At 37.8% G+C, this 17,112-nt stretch overlaps 1 protein-coding gene and 1 pseudogene across 7 annotated transcripts in view; both read left to right on the top strand.

The window, feature by feature from the left end:
- The window catches only part of PLXNA1 (plexin A1), a 403,477-nt gene that overhangs the window by 259,345 nt on the left and 127,020 nt on the right, over window positions 1–17,112 (top strand). For all 7 annotated transcript variants that reach the window (XM_087954683.1, XM_087954678.1, XM_026678138.2 and 4 more), the window contains exon 10: window positions 6,775–6,975. In XM_087954683.1, coding sequence (XP_087810809.1) covers window positions 6,775–6,975 — 201 coding nt within the window. The remainder of the gene's footprint in view (window positions 1–6,774; window positions 6,976–17,112) is intronic.
- On the top strand, window positions 8,114–8,644 carry LOC113418978 (small ribosomal subunit protein eS19 pseudogene; annotated as a pseudogene).

The raw sequence follows: 17,112 nt of genomic DNA, 5'->3' as shown, positions 1-17,112 counted from the left end.
GATGAAATTGATGAAACACATTCTTTGAAGGCAGGTGCTTACTGTAGTTTATTCCCTAACAATTTTGTTCAGTGTGTTCCCTTTCCCCTGTTGTTTCTAGTAAATAAGCAACCAAGTAGCCTCAGAAATAGCTATCGGTATATTAATTAGGAGTTAATAACAGACATCTCTAGTTTTGAAAAAAAATGATGAAAATAGGGAAAATAAAATAGTTAACTTTTAATGGTGTAGAGTTTCATGGCTGCTATCTGTTGGGCAGTATTGGGATTCAGAGTTCATAAACTGTGGTCTAGACAACAGATTTCCTGGCATTTAACTGGTATCTTCAGACACCAGGCTGTCTTTGATAAATATCTGAAAATACATAGACCATCTTGCCTCCAAAGATGCCAGTCACATTTGCTGGCAAAATACCAGGGAATCTGTTGTCTGGACCCCCAACCAAACTGCCCAAAAGTTACTTTTATTGATTCTGAATTGGTTCATAATAGCTTTTCTAAAATTTATGAGGCTCTTGAGGTCTGTTGAAACTTTCAGTAGAAAAACATTCTACAGTTTGGGAGAAGCTAGGGAGATAAATTGGTGGTTGGTTTTTTTTTTAAAGTTTCTATAGATAATAATGAAATAAATAAAAACGAGAAAAACAGTTTGTTAAATATAACAGGAAAGATTACTGTGATGGATGGAGATCTCAGCATTGAGCATTTTTTCTATTTAATAAGTTTGATCCTTTCTATCATCTTGTCACCAAGGTTGGGATTCTACCAGTTTGCACCTATTCGTTAGAACTGACTGTTAACATTCTAAGCAGCTCGGAGAACCGGTTGTTAGAAGAAATTACTGGCCTAATCCTGTAAGGAAGGCAGGAAGGAAACATTCTGGTGTTGCTTACAGAAACTGCCTCTCTGTTAACCCTTATTACATTCTTGGCAGGACTAGACTTCCTGTCTCAGGAACTTCTCTGGAGATTTTTTTCCTTCCTTTGCTGGTGCTTTGCTTGTGTGGAGTGACCATTTAAAGTTACAATGGCACTGAAAAAAGTGACTTATGACCATTTTTCACACTTACAACTGTTGCAGCATCCCCACAGTCATGAGAGGCCAGGCGAGGAGATGCGTGCCTCAATGTGAGTGATATTGACTTGGCCACGTCCAGCCAATAACATGACCACAAAGCCACGTCCACCTGGTCACATGACCACAAATCCATGCCCACCAACTAAGCCACGCCCACAGAACCAATTGTTAAACAATTTGAATCCCACCCCTGCTTGTCATTCAGAGGACACTTGACCTTTCACTTTTAACTTTTGTTTCTTACTTTTGTAAATGATCAGAGCATTCTATTATCTCAATGTTATCAAGATACATCAATATGTGATTTTGAAAAAGATGTGCAAATGTATCTGTGCAGGCATGACTTAGAATAGCGGTCACCAGTCTTTTGGGCACCAGGGATCGCTTTCATGGAGAGAGGCTTTTCCATGGACCGGAGGGAGCATGGTTTCATGTGTTGCCTGCATCCCATGGATGGAGCTTGGCCTTGTTTGCATGGCCTGGTTTCTGGCATGCCATGTACCGGTGCCAGCCCATGGACTGGGGATTGGGGACCCGTAACTTAGTACGTTACAGTGTAATTAAATGGGTAGATGACAATATTGTCATTCACACAGCTGTCCAAAATTCAGTGTCTCTGCTATCCAGGAAAATATAAGTTGGCTAAGCAGTTGATAAGCTTGTGGTATTTGAATAAGGAGATGTTCTCATTAATCCTGAGAATTGGCTATTCAAAAGCATGGAACAAAACCCAACTAGCTTCAGAGCCATTTCTTCTGAGGAACTTTCACTCCAGTGTCATGAATGCTGAGTCATGAAGCTCTCTAGAAAAAAAAATCAATAGGTACCAGGTGCTTCCTGTTTTTCAATACAGCAGAATTTTTGTTTAATTAGGCACTATTCCCTATATATGCCAAATATAACATAGCAGGATTGGAACATTTCTGGCTGAAAAATCACTAAAATGTGTATATCTTTAGGATGGAAAAAGACATTAGCTCATTTACTGTATTTGTCTAGGCATCTGAGGAGGCCTATTTTGTGTCAGATTGCTTTGTAGGCACTTTTAAGGACTCTCCATAGTTATAATAGCACATACTTCTGGCCCATTTACCAGGATGTCCCATGAATTTGGTTATCCAAGATCAGAGAGCAGTAATAATCAAATTCATAGCTAATAATGAATTTCTCAACATGTCCCTTTTTCAGGAGTATTGAGGCAACAGGAACAGGATGTTGAATTCATCTGAAAAAAAAAAGTGAGAAAAACTTGTTTGAACTTTAGAAACCCAGAAACTCAATATTCATGGAGCTTAGAGAGAGGGAGGAGGCATTTGCCAACTATTCTGAGCTAGTTTGTTTGTTTTTGTAGTTTTGATAGTTCATTGACACAAGGGATAGATTGGTGAGAATTCCTGTAAAGTTCTTTAAGATACCAGGCCTTTGGATATTTGGCAGTCATTCCTGGTATAGAAAGACACACCTCTTTCTAGCTTTTGCTATATGCTGTATTTTATAGAATAAGCCTTTCTGAATTGTGCTAAATTTAAGCGTATGCTAGTTTGCCTCTAAGGAAGTCCCCAATGAGCATACATATCTTTAGGCTCCTAAGGCCAGTTTTTGAAGTCTGTAACACTTAGCTTGAAAACATGTTATTCTCTTCTCACTCTGCTATTTAAGACAGGAATGCCTTTGCCATTAGGCCCTTTAGGTTGGCTAATCTGGGTATTGCATCAGGGTATTATTGCTGAAGTGGTACCCTTCTGGGATCCAGGGTTGTTTTCCTGGCTGGTCCTGTTTATTTTTATTCTCCTCTATTCTCTTGAGTATTGCAGCTAGGCTTTTGGAAAGCCAAGATGGTAGTGTGAGAGCAAAAAGTGGTATGAAGAGCTTTTGGCCTCTACTTTGCCAGCTGCTGAACAGCCACTTGTTGAAGGTAATTGGGAAAGCTCACCCATGACTCAGATGGTAGTTGAGCATTTGGCTCAGTCAAAAATGAATCTTGGTTTCCATCAAATGTAACTGCAGCATTTCCACCAGAGCATCCAGAGATACCATGATTTGTTGCCGGTGATTGGTATCACAAAGTAATGGGGAGATGCGCCGAGTCCTGCTAGACAGAGCTGGATGATCTTCTGAAAAATAACTTTGTAATAGATTTGGGGTTTTTGAAGGTTCTTTTTTTTTAATATTAGGTCAGGTTGTATTTCTAGGTCAGACAGGCAGAAAAAGGAAGATTGATATTTTGGCTTGTCAGGATCCACATCCCATCTTGTTGTTCTGCGGCTTGTTTGACATAGTGTACTGTCAACAAGGAGGAGTTAACATTTGTTAACCACCTAAATGATAAAGTTAAGCACCTTTATAGATTTTATTGTTGCTTTCAGAGGGCATGTGCTACTAAATAAATAGAGATATTATACCCTTAATCTTGCTATTTATTTGGTATATGTTGCCTTTTATTTGGGTTAAGCCTTGGAGAAACAGCACCCTTAGATTAGTGCATCCTTAAATAGCAAAAGCCAGATTTCTTAGTATCATACCTAATATTTGTATCTCAGCCTACATTTAGGAACTTAAATTTCAGTGTATGGTTTCCACCATATTTGTTTTGCAGGATCAATCTGGGTCAGTCACCAGGACCAGACAGTTAGTCTTCCAAGCTTTTGAACTCTTATGGGAGCCCATCCTCAGAGAATTTCTATCAGAATATGTAGTTCCTTGAGGGTGAGTACATGAGTATGACAGCTTGGAAGATTAAGGCTCTGGTCCCAGTGATCAACCCAGACTGGATCCTGCAACATTATCCTGGGACATATATATTTGCCGTCATTCATATTTGTTTTATTCTCTCATAAGCCTGTGGATTTTCCCTCCGTATGTGGCTAAAGTGAAGTTGCATAGTTTGAGGTTCGACATATTGTGAGATCTCAGTTAGAGTCTCAGTAAGTGTAAACCAAGCCATCAGGTTAAGCTGTGATACGTTTTATTTATTTGGGCACAGTTATACGTTGATAAATGTGTTTAGCTTAGGAGATAGGATAGCGATAATAGAGTGGTTCACGTCCACCTTATGAGCTTCATAGCAGATGATAAATTCAAACTTGGCTTGAAGTGCTTTCTCCAGTGTTATTTCCACTGTACTGCATTGATTTTCTCTAGTGTTCTTGTCAACATTGCCTTGGCCTTTCCTTTCATAGCAAGTTGAATAGTGAAATACCATGGTAAACAGCTTGTCTGATACTCGAAGGTCCTTCTGTTTTTTTTAATTCACTGGCAGCTTTTGTGACAGAACTGTCAGCCTACATTGTGTTGCAAACCCTTTTTATTCTCTTTGCAATGGGCACACAAGAAAAAATGAAAACCCAATCATTCCAAATACATGTGTATTGTGATCCCTGTTATGTAGTATTTGTTACGGGCCATATTTCCACAAATAATTACTTCTGCTTAACAAAGCACTTTGAATAGTAAAGCAAGAAAGAAAGAGAAATAATTATCTTGGACATCCACATGATGCCCCTATGACTTATATGAAAATCTCCTACCTGTTTTCATTTTTTAAAATTCTTTTGAATAACAACATCATTATCATCCAAAATTAGTAGAGGTGTACATGAAAAAACTTTTCAAATCTTGAAACAAATAATTTTATTCTGAAGGAAATTATTTTGAATTGTTAGTGGTTGAATGTAACATAATTCAAAGTAAATTGGGTGTTCCATGTTTTGTTAAATAAAATTTATAAGAGTTTGAAGTGTTTCAGCAACAGAGAGCTTTATGGTATGTTAGAAAGAGAGGGGATGGAGGGAAGGGATGAGGGAATTAAGTGACGTGGTCTACGTTTGTACGATACAGTTATTATAGCCTCTCTCAGTAAAGTATGGCTTCCTATTGGTTTTCTGGTCTGCTCTATCTAGTAGGGTTGACAACCAGGATTCTCTTGGCCAGAAAAATAACATCCGAATTGCAAGTGGCAAGACAGTTTCCAATGACATCACTAACCAGAATGGTTTCACTCTCAAAACATTTCCCACCTACAAAAAGTTCAAGTTGGTCTGTGTCTGAAACAAAATACCATACTACATTATTTTGGATTATGCATCGTTCGCTTCATGCATGAATCATTAGAAGGTCAGTGCTCCAAGAGGTTCATGTTCAAACCATTTTGCAAATCTCTAGAAATCAGTGTGTGGCAAAGCAAGGTGCCAGACTCAGAAGTAATCTGATCTATAAGCTATATTTTTAATTATCTCTGGCATTGCCTTTAGCGCCTACACAAGAACATAAAATGGTGTCTGCATCCAGGGCTTTGAAGTATACCTATATATCCATGAAATAGATAAAGTAAACTGAGCCCTAGAGAGTTTTCTGAGTCTGAGAGACCAGTAGGGTGGTAAGGAACAACTCCACAGGTGTGTGCTTTATGATCGGATATCTGTACAAGACAGACATCCAGAGGGTGCTGTTAACATGCCCTTAAATTTCCTTGAATCCCTACTGTTCCCCCACCCACCCATTGAGGGCTCTGCCCAGGAATGTCATTAGGCTATGAGATGCTGTTCCATTTCTAATACACCCTTTCCATGATAATATGCAAAGCTAAGTATTAGTACTTTTTTCCACTGATAGGATGGGAGGAGCAGTAACATTAGTATTAGTATTTGTGATCTTCTGATCTAGAGATGTGTAAATATCACAGAAGTAAAACCAAACCCAAAGCAGAATTTTGTAATTAATTGTACCTAACAGTGATGACTTGGGTTAACATGAGCACAACCATGACGTTTTATGAGCTGTATTTTGAATCATTAAATGGTCTTGTTATCTATAAGCAGAGATGTCATGAATCAGACATTTTTGTGGTCTGGGAATAATGCTTATACAAACTGGAGTAATTGGAGACAGATCACTTCACTGCTCTTTCGGGGCAGTAGGAAAGCGCATGATCCAGAATTCTGGAAAGGCTTTGACAAAAAACCAAGACTGGTAAGGGAAGAAGAAGCTGAGTTAGTAGAAAAAAATGCCAGGAAACCACAAATGTTGAGAGCATCCAGGTGAGGAAGAGTAAAATATGAAAATAACAGACTGGAGGATCTTCATTAGTTGAAAAGTAGGATGATAGCAAGGAGAATCTTTTATGGAGAGCATTTCCAAATGTAGATCAGTCACTAGCGAAGTGTGTCATTTGAATAACAACTTTGCTTTATGCTTTATGTTTAATTAAAATGAATAGCTTTATAAAGTGGTTAATGCTATCATATTCACATTAAAGTTAACCTTATATAACAATAGAATAAGAGTTGAAAGGGACCTTGGAGGTCTTCCAGTCCAACCCCCTGCTTAGGCAGGAAACCCTACACCACTTTAGACAAATGGTTATCCAATCTCTTCTTTAAAACTTCCAGTGTTGGAGCATCCACAACTTCTGGAGGCAAGTTGTTCCACTGATTAATTGTTCTAACTGTCAGGAAATTTCTCCTTAGTTCTAGGTTGTTTCTCTCCTTGATTAGTTTCCACCCATTGCTTCTTGTCCTGCCTTCAGGTGCTTTGGAAAATAGCTTTGACTCCCTTTTCTTTGTGGCAGCTGATTTCTTATTTCAAAGCTAAACACAGTAAAGTAGTACTATAAATTAGATTGGTATTAATGCTCACACCGTTGCTATCAGACATGAAACAAATATGTAAAACCTGTTTTTTAAATCTTTCTCTCTCACAGGACTGCCCACAGATCCTTCCAAGCACCCAGATCTATATCCCTGTTGGTGTGGTGAAGCCTATCACTTTAACCGCCAAAAACCTGCCACAGCCACAGTCTGGACAGCGCAATTATGAATGCATCTTCCATATCCCTGGGAACCCCTCCCGTGTTACTGCCCTGCGTTTCAACAGTAGCAGCATCCAATGTCAGAATACCTCGGTGAGTCCATAGCCCAGAACTGTCTTTTGAAAAATTTCTTTTGGCCTTGGATATAGAGGAAGACTGAGATGTGTAGGAAATTACTTAACCTTCTCAACCTGTAAAATATTTGGAATCTTCTCATGTCTTGCAGTTATGCATTAATTATATCTATAGATGGCTCTTCATGTTCCTGCATATACTCCTTACACTGTATCAGGAAGGATGTATTTGTGTTCTTTGCTCAGTTTGCCTAATTAACATTGACTTTTTTTAGTGGGTTGGTCTTTACCCCCCATTTTTTAATGGAAAATATAGTTATTGAGCTTCATCCAGGTTTTTCTCTAAGATTTAGCATTCTGGTCTCATTCATTTTGTTGTTGTGTTGTTATTGTTGTGGAGGAGTGGGGAGGAAATAGTATTATGTATATTCTCCACCTTGGGCTACTTATAAAGTAATAAAGGCAGGATAAAAATTAAATAAAACATAAAAATTAAATAAAACATTCGGAGGTATGTTTTGGGGGGGGAGAAGATACCCCCCCTTGTGTCCATATTGTCCTATCCCCAAATACTTCCTGGATGAGAAACCAAATGTTTTTAATTAGGTCAGGCTAGAATTCTCACGTGAGATTACTTAATTGCCATGAGTGCTCTTTTGACAGAAAAAATAATAATAACAAAGGCAGCAGCAGGTGCTGTTATTGTTTCAAGAAGTTCTACATCCCTCATAGTACCAGAGTATTGGATGAATGGTCTTAAGGGAGCTCTGATCATAAAGAGTGGTAAATTTAATGTGCTAATCTGCAGAGACATACCATTTCTTGGCTAGCCTTCTGGGCTATCTTCTAATCATCACGCCTTTATTGAAGGCTCTGTTCTGAATAGACCATATCAGCTCAGGGGAATGAAGTGTAGTTAAACTAGCAGAAGGACAATAGAATAATATTGATAGGAAATTCTAGATTGGACACTGGAGGTGTCCAATCACTCCATCCAAGAATTGTATGGGTAATTAGTGTCAACAAGTAAACTATTACCTTGTCTTCATTTTTCAGTCTGCATAGAATGCATCCAATGAACTATCCAGTGAACTGTTCCATTATGGCCCATATATAACAAAATTTGGTAAAATTGCCTATTTGGTAGCCTTTAAGAATAAACTTATATGGCTTTTTCCTGCCTGGTAGCACTGTGGTGACAACACGATGCCTGGAATAACTGTAAAAGACATCAACCAGTAGGAGTTTGCATGGGCACTTGCAGCCTTTCTCAAAAAGACAGGTAAACTAAAGGTACCTGAATGGGCGGACACAATCAAACTAGCCAACTATAAAAAAAATGTCTCCATATGATGAAAACTGGTTTTATACCAAAGCTACATCCACAACCTGCCACCTTTATCTTCAGGGTGGTGCTGTAGTCAGCTCCATGACCAAGATCTATCGGGGGCACCAGTGCAATGGTGTGATGCCCAGTCACTTCAGCCGGGGTTCCAAAAGTGTGTGTTGCCAGGAGGGTGCTCCAGGCTTTGGAAAGGCTCAAAATAGTGGAGAAGGACCAGGAGGGAGGTCTCAAGTTTATTCCTCAGGTACAGAGAGATCTGGACAGGATTGCTGGACAGGTGGCAGCTGCGAGCAAGAAACATTAAAATGGAGTTCAGTTTAAAAATAAAGTTCTTTATTTACTGGGATGGGGGGGAAGAATAAACTCATATAATCTGTTCCTTACATTTTCCTAGTTCTTCTCAAAAGGGAAAGTTCAGAACATAGAACTTTTTGTAATTGTCTATTTTATGCTATATTCTTTCCCCATAGCTCAGATTTATATCCTGCAGCCCTCCACAGTTTTGAGTATAATCCCCAAATTGGTGATGAATTATAATTTTAATGTGTTATGAAAAGGAGACTTGATTAAGTATACTGTATGGGGAGAAATTAGATTAGATGTGATTAATTTTAGTTACATTAAGAAATTTAATTTTATTCTGGAACCATGTTTAGAAGTGTCATCTCTATTATGTAGTTTGAAAATGAAATGCAGCCCTCAGCTCAAAAAAGTTTGTCTCCAATTGTCTGTTTTGATATACATGAAACTACTGGCAGACTTTACTTGAGTTTTGGCATTTGATGCCCCAAGTCTATTTCCTTTCCAACAAAATCCAAAGAAGCTGTTCCAGGTTCTAAATTACTGTCATAATATTAGACAGAATAGAACAATTGAGTGAAACACAAATTGAAGCCTAATTTAAATGGAGACACTGTCAATCAGTTGAAATTCAGATCAGAAAATAAGGATGGAATCTGTATTGGTTGAACTTATAGTATATATAGTAGATGTCTTGGGCACTCTGATTCTGGATATCTGGGATTTTGTGTTCGCTCTAGGCATTACAGTCTTGAGGACTTATCTCCCTGCCCGCTTAATTGAAATAACATCTGCAGGAGAGAAGCTGTGTTGGTTTTGGGGTGAGTTAGGATCCTGGTGAGACTAATAGTAAGACAAAAATGTATTTTTACAGCTAATGCTAATGTACCTCAAATCAACTGTATTCCCAAAGAAGGAAGATATAAACTAGAAAACTGAGATAACTGTATCACCAGGAAAGCTGACTAAAATAAGCAAGCAGGGTAAAGGAGAAAGGATGCTAAACTGTAAACAACACGACATAATTATCCTCAGGTACTCTGTGAAAAAAGTAATATTAAAGTAATAAGTAATATATGCAAAATCAAGGTAATCCTTGGTTAATGACTGCCCTGCTTAGCAACCATTTGAAATTACATCAGCACTGAAAAAAATTAAAATGGGGTCCTGAAAGAGAAGCTGTTGGCTGCAGGTGATTGGTGCATTAACGAAGGAACTCCCACCTCTCTGCTCCAAACCTATATTTTTAGTTTGGTTTTTTTTTTTTTTTTTTTGCAATTTTAACCAATTTCATTGTATACATGATGTACAATGACAATAAAGGCTTTGAACTTTGAATCTGTTTTTATATTTATAATGGTTTGGATATTTGTATATCTTACCACATTCTTGGCTACTAAGAGTTGCCTCAAACCATGAAGGATAGGATAGGATAGGACAGGATAGCAAAATTGGAAGGGACCTTGGAAGTTTTCTAGTCCAACTCCCTGCTTAGGCAGGAAACCGTATACCATTTCAGACAAATGAGATGGGCAGCCAATAAATTTAGCAATAACTTTACAACTGGTCCTCACACTTATGACCATTATACTATCCTTGCAGTCATATGATTGAAATTTACCATTCACATGCCTCATAGATTACTTGCAATGAGCAAGGTCAATGAAGAAGTCAGCAGTAAAATCACAAGTCATGGTCATAAGTTTCGCTTAATAGCTCTGGGTTATTCACTTAATGGGCATGGCAGAATGAAGTTGCAAGTCTGTTACAGTTATGTGATATTAGCATTGGTTAGTGACAGAATTTGCCAGACCCAATTTCAGTTTTTTAGTGATGACTACCTATGGTTGGTTTTAATCAGCTAACATATTTTGGAAATAATAATTCCAGAAATTCCAGTTTCAGAGAAATAATTCCTATATAATCAGAATTGTGAAGAACCACTGGTGACTTCTATTTCTTTTTCCCCTCTTTACTTTGTATTGCATGGCTGTGGATTCTTGCATCTCCATAATTCATCCTTCAGGCAGAATGTATATAGGTAATATTAATACACATTTAGAAATTTAACTTAAGATGTTTTTGAAAACCTTAATGTATGGAACAAAAAAGAGCAGGTAGTAAAAATGGAGTATGCACTGTCTTAGGGTTTAAGGGAATATTCATGATGGATGATCAAGAGCAGTATTTGTCAACTTTGCCAAGTTTAAGATTGGTGGACTTGAATGCCCAGAATGCCCCAGCCAACATGGCTGGCTGGGGAATTCTGGAAATTGAAGTCCACCCATCTTAAACTTACTTGGCAGGGTTGAGAAACACTGACATAGAGGTTGAGAGAGAGTGTGTGAGAGAGAGAGCACTCATCTAGCTTATGTTATGAAGGATGGATTATTCCTTGGCCACTGATAGTTGCACTGTACACAATACAACTTTGCTACTTTCCTAATTTTTAGTTCAGAGACAGTTCTTTAGTTTAGAGGTCAACCAAATGGCTATTTCCTTTACAGGAGGCCTGTTAACTGCTCTGTCTCTGAATCCTGTCAGTGAAACATATACATAGTCTTATTACATTCAGCTTGAAATCAGGTTGACTGGAATGTGGAGATGTTAGAAAAATTTGCTAGTAGGTAGTGTGAATGCTTCAGAATAATAATTTTGATGTGCTTTGGGAGAAATCATATTAGAATGAAGATCTGTTTCAAGAGACTGAGTCATCTGGTTAAATCTCTTAGTTGCACCACTCTACTGGAAGTTTAGCTGTGAGCTTAGAGTTTTTATCAGTTTTAAATGTATTAAAGTTTAGAGCAGGTCTTTTAGCAAAATGCATGTTTGTATCACTGAAAATGAATCAAATAAAATCATACAGCATACTAAGTTGATTAAAACAGCCTAGGTATCTGAGAAATGGAGTTCAATCAAATTCAGCAAAAATCTGTAATAGGTCTTGGATCAGGGGCGTCAAATGGGTAGCCCGCAGCCGGATGTGTCATGTGCAGGCCACACCCACCCCAGCTGCGTGAAGGAAAGAAACATTGCGATACATCATGTGATGGCAACATGACACCGCGAGTTTGACACTCATGTCTTAGAAGGTTGGGTTCCCTATTCTAAAGAAGACAAAAATGATTCCATATAAAACCTCAGTGGGAATTGATGAGACAGCTGGTTAAGTTTATATGAGTTGAAAAAGTACATCTTTAAAAGTTCATTCACTACACTATGGACTTTTAAACTACCTATTCTTTAATCTCTCCCCCCCCCTCCCCCCCTGTGTAGAATATACTAAGTCAGGCTGACATATTATATAAATTACGTTAAAAGTTTGATTGCCATTTTCTTTTAAACACCTCCTTATCCATTTGACATGTGACCTTTATACATTTCTAAGTTCAGTAACATGTTCTTTGAAATAAAAATTAATAACATTAATAAAATATATTGATCAGCCTGTAGGACCCGACAAGGCATATGTCTGTGTCTTATGTTAATACACAGTATTGATTATACGACTGAAAGGGAGATTTTGTTTTTCTCAAATAGTTTTAAATAAAATCAGAAAATCTAACTTAGATTGACTAAGAGTACTGTGATGGAAGCACATTGTCTTTACAACCATTGTCTTAAATTTAGTGCTGCCTCCCTTCTTTTTGGATAAATATGGTCTCTCATGAAAAGCGATTCTGAATGTTCTGTACGAATACACATCCTTACGATTTTCTGTCTGTTCATGCTTCTTTGATGCATCCTTTCCACTTTCTTTCTTTGAGGATTTGGGCTTGCTTCATTGTATTTTTAACAAGAAAAATAAAAGACAGACATGGATCTGACCGTCAACCTGTGGCTAATCCAGCATTCTGTCTTTCCTTACTCCAAAATACTGGCTTTCAGGTAATCTGTGATTACAAATAGCTTCCTCATCCCTGCTTTCATGAAGTGTCCCATGGCCCCATTTCCATCGAACTCTCAAAATGGTGAACGAGAGTTTGAATCCTGTCAGCACCAAGTATCTTCTGTTCTATTATTTTTTGCTGGGTCTTGAACATTCAGGGTCAGGGCCTTTCCCTACAAATCTTTTCTTTAAAGCTTCCCATTTCACAATTGAGCTTCCTTCATTCTAAAGAGATTTGGTCTGCTTTATACTGAAGGACACTGTTTAACAATAAACAGCATGGCTGAACAGTAGCAAAAGTGTTAGCTTAATGGGTCCTGAAGGTTGTATTTGAAATACAGCCCACGGGGAAGGAATTCTGTATCTATAGCAACACAAAACCTGAAAGAAGGAAGAGCATATTCTCATCTATAAGCACAAGACTGGGGAGCATGAATTCCGTCTATACTGTTATTGTTTTATTAACAAAAAAGGGTGCTAGGGAAATGCCATGGGATTTTTTTTTTTTGCAGCATAGTTCTGCATTCCTCTAGTTTAAACCATATATAGATTTTGTGTAAAGGGAGGCCATTAAATCCCAATGGAATTTCTGTCAGCCTATTAATTATAAGACTACAGAAATGCTACTATGGAGAAATGGGCCGGGAGATATTGTTTGGACATGTGCTCAGAAAGCGTTCTGATCTAAAAGTTGATAATGGAAGTGGATAAACAAAGGCTCAAAAGCAGAATATAGAGTTTCTGGGGTTAAAAAAGGCTTAGAATACAAGAAAAGCTCATTTAAGAAAGAATTATTGTTCCGTAATCACTTCTACTTCAAACTAGGCAGCATGTCTCATTTCATTTGCATATGTGTTTATAATTTTGCATGGGAAAAGTCATGGATATTCTCAGGATTGCATTTGTCATGAAAAAAAAGAACAATCCTGAGTTTTATTTATGGGAACGAGTTGATGTTTATATTTTCCTATGAAATGACATCACCATGAGTGTTTGGCCCAAGCCTGGTGAAATCCAATTGAGTTTAATCCTTTACTGCTTACACCTAATGGAAAAAAATATTCTAATCCCCTAGATCTAAGGTATGGCTACCCTTCCCCATCCAGCTCCACCTCTCTTAATTCAGACCTCTCCTTGGGAAAGTTCTGTGTTGCCAAAACTCTCCTGCACTGCTTTTCCAGGTGCACATTCTATCACAGTAGAATACGTGAATGAGTGGAATTGATTCTAACCTCTGTAAAAACAAATTATGAAAATACAACTATTTTAACTCCATAAATCTCAAGTATTTGTATAAATGGGTGCAGTTTCACTCAGTTTTTGGCATATGGTTCAAAAATCCAATTGTATTTTGTCTTCTCTCATCTTGTCTTCCTTTCTGCTTGAGACCAGGAATTATATCTGAAACAATATTTTATTAGAATTATCATTTTTGCCTTAGCTTTTTGCCAGGTTTGCATTCCATACCTTGTATTTTAGGTTTTTTTTTAATGTTTTGGATATTGACATTTTAAACTTATATTTAATTCAGTATTTGATTTCCATTTTCACAATAGCTGTCATTCTAGATCTTTCAATTTCAAGAGTATGTTCATGCTTTCAAAGTTTGCATCTAGGTTTTGTCTTAATATACAACTACCAATTTTGCATGTTTATTTTCCTGTTTTTGGTGTCCCCCTTCCTATTTCACCTAGCTTGATTATAATGCTTTATTCCGTACAAAATTACATAATTTTGCATGATATTTTGTTATTTGGATTAAAAAAAAACCACTTTGATTTACACTTACATATCTAGTTTATGTTGGATAACAAGCATACAACTATGTTACAATAATCATTTATGAGAGACATAGTGGATTTCATTATTTGAATGAGGACATTTGTTGCTGTTAATATTGCTCCATCCATCCGTTCTTCTGTCTGGTTTCTCTACAAAAACAGTAATTGTTTAAATCAGTGTTTCCAACCTAGGCAACTTCCAGCTATGTGAACTCCAGCTTCTGGAATCTTCAGGCATGTCCACGCTGGCAGGAAAATTGTGAGACTTGACATTTTAAAAGGTTTTGAAAAAGGATTAAGTGTATTTATAAAGTGTACATAAACGAGCATCTTGTGGTCAGTCATTCACTGTAAATTTAAATTCCTTGTTCAAAGAATGTACATTCATGATGCCAGACAAAGGAGCAGAGGAACTCTGTCGCTTTCATGCCTTATTTTAGACATTGAGGGAGCTGATGTTTGGAATCAAGATGGCAGATTATATATCCCTTTGGTCTGCTTGAGCTGGACAATTCTTCTGGCATACAGGTCAATTCACATTTATTATCCCATAATCTGCTAGTCCTGTCTTGCTACCATGGACAAATTGCTAGTAATTTTACTCACTTATTTACTGCTGGTGCTTTTTTAGTCCTGATTTGTTTTCCTTGAGAGACAGTGGGTTTTTTGGGTGGGAATAGTTAGATAGTGTACCAATAGTGGAACAGTTATATTTTGTAGCATATGACTACTTTCTTCAGGTAGTTACAATTGGTCCACTTGTTCTATGCAAATTCTCTTGTATTTATCTATTTTTTTTCTATTTTACTACTTTAATGTTTGAAAAAAGAGAAGAGAGACATTGAAACCTTGATTCCAGAGAATAAAACTGATCACTCTTGATTACATTAAATGTCCCAGCGCCTGCTGTCTGGAATACCATATCTCCTGAGAACCAGCTGTCCCTGAATCTGCTGACATTTTGAAAAGCCTTAAAAACCACTAAACTATAATCTGCCTCTTCTCCCCCCCCAAAGTTTGATTATTAAAGAAAAACATCCATATCTTTAAACTTTACTCATTTACGAAAAACAATATTAAGAAGCAAGATTTTGCCAAAATTTGCTGCAGTCATTTCACTGGGTTCTGGGTCTACCAGGTTTCTAACTGTCAGTGAATATGAAGTATGTTCTCTGTAAAATGTGTGCCAATAGGTCACAGTAACCTGAAGGAAATTCTTCTTGTCCATCAATTCTCTTCAGGGAGCAGGTCATCCTAAAAAGCATTTTGGACAACATTCAGTAGACATAATAAGGGTAAACTAATATTAGTATTTCACTGTCTTTATGAGTTTAAATCTTATCTTTAGTTGTATTTAATTATTTATTTTGCCCTCAGTGGTCTAGGCCAGGGGTCTCCAATCCGTTGGGCACAAAAAAAATACTTCTATGGAAAATATTTTTTTCAGAGACCCTTGTGGGTTGGGGGAGTGATTTTGTGCGGTGCCTAGATTCTGTGCATGCACAGTTGAAGCTTCTCTCACTGGTACGACCCAATTCCTAATAAGCCACGGACCAGTACCAGTCCGTGACCTGGAGGTTGGTGACCCCTTCTCTAGGCAGATATTTTAACATTTCTCAAAGTGCCACTTCTGGGACAACCTTTTCTGTCATTCCCACCAATTCTGGATTACAAAGATTGACAGGTTCACAGTGGAACTATTCAATAGTTCTTCAAAATGCAATGCGTGCACATCCTGTGCATGTACCCCACCCCGGCATATGCAAGCGTGACTGCCCCATGCCCCCATGCATGTGTGCATGACCCCCCCACCCCCACACATGCTCACACAGCCCACACATGTGTGACCCCAGTGCATGTGCACGGCCCATCCACGCATGCGCGGCAGAGACCCAAAGACCAGCTCAGTGGTGGGAGGCACGTGTGCGCATGTGTAGTGGAGGTGAGCTGGGGCGATGGCTTGCATACTCAGAGAGAGGGCTCTGAGTGCCACCTGTGGCACGCATGTCATAGGTTTGCCATCACAGCCCTAGTAGAAAGAATTCATTGTGCATAATCCCTGGAAATTATATTTACTGTTTTAATATAGTTAGTTTTTGCAGGATGAATTTAATGAGTAAATATGGGACTTTCTTCCCCATTTAGAGCTGCACAAAGAAGATAGAAAAAGCACCCAAGGACATATATTTTAAATAAATATGTGCAGATTAAGTATAGTAAAAGTAATTTAAATGAGGAAATACAAAGATACAGCAAAAAACCATTCTAAATAGCAACTAACCATTATGTGTATCCCAAATGTTAATGCATATAAAATATATGTGGCGTATAAAAGTGTAACACAAAGATGTAATACATTTTCAACTAAAACGTGCATCTTTCATTTTAGACTTGAGTTTACAAAATCACACTGAATGGCAAAAAAAATTGACACACTAAATATGCTGAACTTGCAAGATAGGCAGCTTTAGAATTAGGTGAATTTATAAGAGAGGAAGACTCAGCTGGAAGCAGTGATAGAGAAAAATAATGTTAGGCGTGGAGAAAACAAATGTGGAACAAAGCAGATAGCAAACCCTCTGTCTGTGTATGAATGTGTTCGTGTATTTCACTGGGCTTGGAGTACATAAATCATACAAAAGACTTTATTATGTGCATTGCACACCTATAGTGTATGAAACAGAAGGAGAAATGGGGCTGGGTCTTATGCATTTAGAAATATTTGTGAAGTGGGGAAAAAACCCTCCCTCGCTCTCTCTTTCCAAGCAGCACCAACATTTATCTTTCTGCAGCAGTGTTTAGCGTGAAAAGGGAGTATCAGGAGAGTTTGATAGGATCCAA

The sequence above is a fragment of the Notechis scutatus genome, chromosome 2 (assembly GCF_049901735.1).
Source record: "Notechis scutatus isolate UNSWTSFEM ecotype Mainland chromosome 2, rNotScu1.2, whole genome shotgun sequence".
Lineage (NCBI taxonomy): Eukaryota > Metazoa > Chordata > Lepidosauria > Squamata > Elapidae > Notechis > Notechis scutatus.
The sequence above is the reverse complement of the archived record's forward strand: the minus strand, read 5'-3'. Positions and strand labels throughout refer to the sequence as shown.